Genomic DNA, 7661 nt, shown 5'->3' on the forward strand with positions numbered 1-7661 from the left:
CCACTCTCAGCAAAACAAATTAATGCTGTCCCCAAGCCGGAGATGCACAGCCCAGCTCTGGCTCTGCGGGCCCTGCGCAGAGGGCAGCTCAGCCTTCCTGGGATGGGACTGAAGCCAGAATACAGTTTTAATTTTGAGGGGAGCCAGTGTGGAGGGACTCTGTGGGCACTGAGGGATGGTGGGTGTGCTGGTGCTGTGTTCAGGGAGGGGAGAGCTGCCCAGAGCCGTGCACTGCAGAGAGCCCAGGTGCTCACCCTCCTCCTCTCCCGCAGCCCCTGCTCACCTGGCCGACAGCATCCACAAGAAGAAGCACACGCGCCCAACCTTCACAGGGCACCAGATCTTCGCTCTGGAGAAGACTTTTGAGCAGACCAAGTACCTGGCGGGTCCAGAGAGAGCACGGCTGGCCTATTCCCTTGGCATGACTGAGTCTCAGGTGAAGGTGAGTGTGGGTCCCCACATGGCATGGGGCGTGTGGCATGGTGGCTGCTAACTGAGCCGGTCCCGTGGGGCGGCAGGTCTGGTTCCAGAACCGACGGACCAAATGGAGGAAGAAGAGCGCCCTGGAGCCCTCCTCGTCCTCGCAGCGTGTAGGGGGCTCTGGCGGAGAGCGGGCAGCCTCTGAGACTGAGGACGACGAGTACAACAAGCCCCTGGACCCCGACTCAGATGACGAGAAGATCCGGCTGCTGCTGAGGAAGCACCGCGCAGCCTTCTCGGTGCTGGGCTTGGGCACGCACAGTGGCTGAGCGCTGGCATAGCCCGCCCCTCTGGGCCATGGGGCGCCCGGCCTGGCCACCTGCTTCCTGCCAGGGGGGTGACCCCCCCAGCAGATGCCTGGCTGTGGGGATGGAGTGGTTGCCGCCCGGCCCCCGGTGGCTCCTGCCCAGGGATCATGGCTCGCAGGGCTGGGAGCAGCACGTGTGGGCAGTGTCAGGCATGGCCGTGCTGTCGGCATTGATGAAATAAAGGTCCCAGCCCCAGCCAAGTCCCAGCGCTTGCTTCGCGGGCGTGCGGTCCAGGGTGCCCTCATGAGGCTGGGCCAGAGAAGGGGCTGGGATAGCACGTATGGGGCAGGGTCTGCGTGGCAGGCAGGGGAAGGGGCCGTGGCTGTGGTGCTGTGTGTGGGGCAGGAAGAGCCCACAGGAGCGGGGCCAGCCCTGGGGATGTTTCCCAGGGTTTTTCCTGGTTTGGGCGTGTACTGGCAGCAAGAGGTGCTGGTTCAAAAGTCACTCGTTGGGGCCTCTTGTTGGAACCTATTAGCAGCAAATAAATATCATTTATCTTAACGGTGTGAGTGAGAGCCCATTCACCTGTCAGGGCTGTAGGATTGATGTGGTGTCAATAGCCCTGGTGTGTTTGCTGTCAACCTGGTGTGGCCCCCCCCCCCGCCCCCCTCTGGGGCTGCACCCCTGGGCCGTGGGAGTTGCACACAGCACCCCTGTGCAGTGGGAGTTGCACACACGCACAGGTGTGTGCATGTGGGTCTGCACACTCCCTCCTCTGGCTCCCCATGGCTTGACCCTTGCACACTAATGGTGGGTGCCACATAGGGCTGTCTGTCCCCAGCCGCTCAGGATGCCAAAGGGACTCTTGCTGGCACAGGCACACCGCTGGGGGCCTGGCAAGCTTGGCAGTTGTTCAGCTGAGAGCCAACTAAGTGCCAGCCAGGTGTGAGCAAACAGACTGGCTGTGTCCTGGGAGGAAATCGATAGGAGATAAGGTGCTGCCGGCCCATCATATACTGATTAGCAGTGTGGCACAGGCGTGGAGGAGGTGCTGGGGGCTGTAACCCAAGCTGCCCTCCCCTGTGGCTGCAGGCAGCATCTGAGGACAGGCCAGTGGCCAAGTCCACCCCTGGGGATGGCCAAAGCCCCTGAAGCACTGAGGCTTTGCAGTGGCCCCGAGCACCAGCCTTGTGGTGAGGAGCCACAGCGTGGGGCTGCAGACCATCACCGTGTGACCCATCTGCCTGGGCCCGGAGGCCCACATTTGGCTTCAAGTCTTCTCCGATCTGTCACTTTCCGCCACACGCTGGGCTGGGGGGACTTTGCAAGGAGCCCTGATCACTTGGCAGCACTTTCCCAGGGCTTAGGAAAGACTGCTCACCGCCCCCCATAGGTCCCTGTCCAGCCCCCAGCGAGTGTGGGGCTCGTAACACTTTCCCCTCAGCCATGCAGCCCCTCTCCTGTCTTGATGGGACAAATGCCAGTGGGTGGCAGAGCTGATGGACCCTTTGCAAGGATGTGGGAGGCCAGGTCCCACAGGCAGTGTGGTGCACAGGGCTGGCGCAGAGGCTGCGTGCCCCACGCGCCCCGGCCCCGTGGCAGGGCTGGGAGAGCCACGTCACCATCCGTGGGCAGAACCAGTGCTCAGCAGGAGCAGGCTCAGCACAGCGGGAGAAGTGTGGGGCTGCTGTTGGGATATTTTTTTGACATTTTCTAAGCTGCCCAGCGTGGCTGACAATTTTTAATGTACTAACTGCCTGGTCCAGTGAGCTGATTAATTGGTGCTGTGAAGATCAATACAAAACAGAAAATTAAAACAATTTTAAAGTGATTAAGTAGTTTAACACCTGTCTGATGCCACGTCAGGGCTGGGAGACAAATAAAGCAGGTGGCAAAGGGCCTGCTGCAGCTGGGGAGAGTGACAAATCGCAGCCACAGCCTGGCTGCCTTGTGCATCCCTGCAGCTGGACAGGTCCCCTGAGCAGTGCTGCTCTGCGCAGGGCCCCAGGGCAGTGGCCAGGACCACCCTCCTCTCCTGCCCACTCTGCCCACCACTGCTCCTCTGGTCCTGCTTCCTGCACAGATGGCACCGGCTACTTGCTGCTGGGGCTTGCTGCAGCAGAGTGGTCCCCTGCCAGCACTGGGGTCTCACAAGGCATATGGAGCCTGGTCAACAGCAAGCACCAGCTCTGCCCTCCCCAAACCCACCTGGTGTGCCGGGGCCTGCCTGGGGCTGGGCAGCCCTGGGGCATGCGGGCAGGGCTCCCACCGAGCATGTGGCAGAGCTTGGGGCTGGCTGCTCCAGGGGCGTGTGGGTGCGAGCACAGGCAGGGCGGCCTGGCAGGCAGATGGATAGCAGCTCCGCTTCAATTCTGCATCCCTTTTCTCCCAGACAAACCCCGTCGGATTTTCATAAATCAAAGCGCCACACTGTTTAATAAAAATTTATTGACTTACAAGTGATTATTTATCAAAAGGCCATTAATAGCGGCTCCGGGAATGATGTGCTACTGGGTGGTACGGGGAGACTAATAGCAAATCAATGCCAGCATCCGGGCAGAATGCATATGAGGGCCCCTGGCCCCAGTGGGCTGCATGGTTGCTGCAGCCAGAGCCAGCAGCCCCTACCCTGTGGGCCGCCCAGCGCTCCCCCCAGTTATTTATCGCTTACAAATGAAATGATCGATACTTTTAATCTAGAGCTAAATTTATTAACTTTCCCATCGGAGAGAGACATATTGACTGGGAGCATGGGGAGGGGGAGCCGAGGAAAGATGGATGTGTGCCTCCTAACCTGTCCAGCCAGCTCCCTGCCTGCTGCAGAGCATCCTGGCAGCAGCAGGGCTGCTGGGGATGGTCCCCGAGCACAGCAGGGTGGTTGGAGGTCCCGCAGAGCTGGGGAGGTGGGCAGGCAGGGGAGGGCTCCTGCAGATCACCATGGCATCTGAGACAAGGGCCGGGGGAGCAAGCCGTGGGCAAAAGGCGTGTGGGCACCTGCAGCCAGGTCCAAGTGCCTGGGGGTGCAGCTGAAGGCACCGGAGCGTGTGTGAGGCCTGCCCTGGGGAGAGCCCCTGCCCATGCTTGCAGCAGCTGTGGAGCAGTGTTTGCACAGCCTGAAGAGACGAGAGCTCTGGGTGCACAGCCCTGGAGGACAGGAAGGGTGTGGGTGAGTGCTTGGGAGCGTGCTGCTGGCTGGGGAAAGGCGAGAGCCTGGAGACCCGGACCGGGCCAGGGGGCACAGGCAGGCAGCGATGCCCATGGCCCCAGCCCAGCACCATGTCCCCGGCTGCAGCTCAGCATGTGGGAAAGGGGCACTCACAGGACCCAGCAAGCACGGCACTGCCTGGGCACCCCATGGCTTTCTGGGGCTGGGGCACCCCCAGAGCCAGCCAGACCATGACACGGCGGGGAGGGGGGGGGAGCTTAGTCCAAACGGCCCCCTGAGGAAGGGAAAAGCTTTGCAAGCCTTGGGGCCAGAGCAGCAAAGCTCAGTCAGGCCCAACTGGAGCTGAGTCAGGCCATCACCCCCAGCCAGAGGCTGCCAGGGCTGCCGTGGAGGTCAGCGATAGCTTTTTGGGCAAGCATGTGACTCAAGCAGGAACTGGAGCAAATACAGCTCAGAAAAATGTTATGATTAAATGGTATAGGCAAGTACTACAGGGTAACACACACCTGCTTGGTAACTGAAGCTTAACTATGCTACAGGTTAACTCCCATAAGGCATATGCTGTACCCAGCATTTCTTATACAACTAGAAGATGATAGTCAAAAACTCTGCATAAATGTAACAGCTGCCAAGGGGATAAGGGTTGCGCTTTTCTTTTTCTTTTTTTCTTTTCTTTTCTTTTCTTTTTTTTTTTTATTAAATAGCAAAGCGGCAGCCCCATCAGTTAATGGACACAGATGTAGGATTGGTGAACTGGTGTTAGGAGCTGTACCTAATAAGTTGGGTAAAACAAGTAAACCAAAATGCTGCGGACTAGACCCTTAATGCCATAATAAACTCCTAATGAAGGAGGGGGTCCTAGCCTGGGTAACTGAGATATCTATTAGTAATGAGCAATTGTTTTGTCTTCCATTGGTAGCACAGGAGCATAAGCAATACGCTTCCACCCTGTAGATGTTAACTATCTCCTGCTTGGCTTCAGTTGCTTTTGTTTCGTTATCTTAGGTGGAAAGGAAAAGATGCCAGGCTTTGCTGCTTTTTCTCTCCCCCCCGATCAATTGCCATAGCTGAAGTTGGGCAGAAGACAAGAATAAGAAATTGGGGTAACAATGCAAAGCATGGGGCCAATAAGGGTGTCTCCATCACAAAACAAGAACAGCCTGGTTTCTCTTGGCGAGGCTGGGTGTTAACGATGATCGTGTGTAACAGATCACCGATAATTGAATGCAACGTTTGTGTAGGTAATGTGTCTCTGTGTGTGTGTGTATATTTATAAAGGATCGTATTTTGAGCACTACAAGAAGCAAAGGTAAATCAATTCAGTATAGAAATATTTCCCATAGCTGTACGTTAACAGATCACATGCTATTAAGTGTAGCTTTACATCGCTGTAAGGAAGACTGTCCCCTCTCAGGTACTGTACTGGGAACAGTTTATTTGTGCATAAGTTGATGGTCCTGGGGTAGGTGGAAAGTAGCACACTGTGGAAAATGGGGTTCCTCAGCTATGAGGACAAGTTGTGCATAACCTGCTTGCACATTTTCTGTGTGCAGGTAAAGATGACCTAACTGACCCAAAAGAAGGGTTTTGAAGCCACTAACAATGTGAAGCAGGGAGGCCGCACAGAACTGAATAATTTACGTGAGGGTATGTGCATTATGTCTCTTGGGAAAGGTTACGGGAGTTTCTGGACTCTCTCTCTGTTGCTTTCTTTTCTCTGTCTCTCTTTCTTGATATAATGGTGTTTTACCCAAATAAAAACAAGCAGGAAGTAAACCACCTTGAATCCATGTTGGTAGCTAGTGCAGGGAAATTCAAACTTAAGGACACTTACACAGAATAGCTGTCCTGACCTGGGGAGGTAGCAGATGCCCTCCCCCAACAAACAACACTTGGGGTACAAAGGAGGCATTTAAGTATTGCCTCCTCTAGCATTGGAGAAAATGCACGCAGGCTTCTGCAGGTAGCAGTGAAAAGCATTTGCTTATAAGAGCAGACAGAGGACCCAATGAAGTGCTAAAGTTTGTAGGAACATAAGGAAAATTGGGACGTACATGGGATGAATGCTCAAATACAAGTTGACTAATATACTTGCAGAGCTGAAAGGGAAAGGTGTACCACCACCTCCAGCACAAGATTTCAGCTTCCTTGCAAGAAGCTGAGATTATATATGTGCATGTTGGTGCATAAGAAGATCAGATCCCACCATTTCCCCCAGGAGACATTTGAAAGGGGATCTCCTGCCCCAGCCATGGAGTCTCAGACTCTCCTACCCACCCCGGGCTCCTACCATAGCACATATGGATTCCTCAAGAGCCCCACCTGCCACACCAGTGACAACTGCCTGGCAACTTGCAGTTCCAGGAGATAGAGGACGGCTTCCAAGGAGGATGATCCTCACTGCTTGAGGAACCCCAGCAAAGAGGCTGTTACTCTTATGCTGGACAAGCAATGGTCTGGGTGAGGCTACGACAGGAGGATGGCAAAAGCAAAAGGAAAGGTTTCCCCTTCTGGAAGTAAAGCTGGAAATGGCCTGAGAGACCACATACTGCTCCTAAGGGGTTTATGCTGCAGACGTGAGAGGCACAGGCTCATGAAGACTCCCTTGGTTGTCAAGGCAGCTAATTTCAGTACAGCTCACCAGTTTCTGCGCCGTGGGAGACTTGTGACTGACACACATGCACATCAACACACCAGTCCTCCCCCTGGGCCTGTAAACACCATATGGAAGCATATGACACCATAAGTGTTTCATTTAATGTTGCCCCTGCAAGGGGCTTCGCTGTAACAGTAACAAGAAGGCATCTGCCAAGAGCTGCCCAGGGCCTAAAGACTCTAGGCAGTAATAGTGCCTCTGGGAAAGAACAGTCAGAGGATGAAGGAGCAAGTCCAAGCAGCTCTGGAGTAGCTCAAGTCCAAAGATTTGGAGCTGCTTCAGACAAGCCCTGGCTCGTGCTGGAGGCAGAGGGCTCTGGCCAGGCCCAGTAACAGTGCTGGAGGCAGAGAGCTCAGGAGCGGCTCCGGTCTTCATGGTTGCCTACAATCATTTTGCTGTAGAGTTTCTGTTGCTCCTCCTTGAATGTGTCTTTCACCTTCTCTCTCTTCAGTCCTCCATCCCTGGGGAGAGAGTCATATCATCAGAGGAGCTGCAGTTGTGCACTGTCTGAAACTTCAGCTGGGGCTGCTCAGAGCAAGTCAGAGCTCCTGCAACAGCCGGACAGCTACACTTGTACCTTATGTTGCCAGGGCACACTGCAGACCAACTGTCCCCAAGGGGAGTTACTTTCACACCTTGCTCTGCCAGGAGCTGCACCCATGGCCCCGCACCGTGCTCAACATGGCAGCTCTGTCAGAAGTGTGAGCTGCTCTCATACCACTACAGTAGACTGCCTGTAGAGTCCCTCTGCCTCCCAGGCTCTGAAGGTCTCAGTGCCTGAAAAAGGAAGTTCCCACTTTGCTGAGCAGCATCAAGTCAGAACCAGGACATCCCAGTGCAAGCTGGGTCCCTGCTACAGAAGAGCAGTTTTGGAGGTCACACGCAAGATGTATCTCCATTTCTCCATAGGCCTACTCTGCCCAACGCAAGACACAAGCTTAGCTCTACAGTCCACAAGCTCATACCAGGACCCAGGAACAAGGAACCCTGGCAACAGAAGAGAAAAGCCTGCCTGGACTCACCAGAGCAGATCCACAAGGCCCCCCTGCCTGGCAATGGCTGACTTCACTCGATTGGCAAACTGGACAGCATCCTCTTTGGGCTGTGGCAA

The 7661-nt window shown here is 55.3% G+C and overlaps 2 protein-coding genes across 3 annotated transcripts in view; one reads left to right on the forward strand and one right to left on the reverse strand.

Annotated features, from left to right (window-relative positions):
- Positions 1-42: 42 nt before the first annotated feature.
- On the forward strand, positions 43-749 carry NKX6-3 (NK6 homeobox 3). Its single transcript, XM_009328305.1, has 3 exons — positions 43-178; positions 273-442; positions 519-749. The coding sequence occupies exons 1-3, from the start codon at positions 43-45 to the stop codon at positions 747-749; spliced, it is 537 nt and encodes a 178-aa protein (XP_009326580.1).
- A 5880-nt stretch (positions 750-6629) lies between these two features.
- AGPAT6 (1-acylglycerol-3-phosphate O-acyltransferase 6) overlaps positions 6630-7661 on the reverse strand; it is an 8780-nt gene continuing 7748 nt past the window's right edge. For both annotated transcript variants that reach the window (XM_009328294.1, XM_009328293.1), the window contains 2 exons: positions 7573-7652; positions 6630-7011 (listed from right to left, as the gene is read on the reverse strand). In XM_009328294.1, the coding sequence (XP_009326569.1) occupies positions 6903-7011; positions 7573-7652 (189 nt within the window). In that variant the 3' untranslated portion in view covers positions 6630-6902. The remainder of the gene's footprint in view (positions 7012-7572; positions 7653-7661) is intronic.

Source organism: Pygoscelis adeliae, unplaced genomic scaffold (assembly GCF_000699105.1).
Source record: "Pygoscelis adeliae isolate BGI_AS28 unplaced genomic scaffold, ASM69910v1 Scaffold597, whole genome shotgun sequence".
Taxonomy (NCBI): domain Eukaryota; kingdom Metazoa; phylum Chordata; class Aves; order Sphenisciformes; family Spheniscidae; genus Pygoscelis; species Pygoscelis adeliae.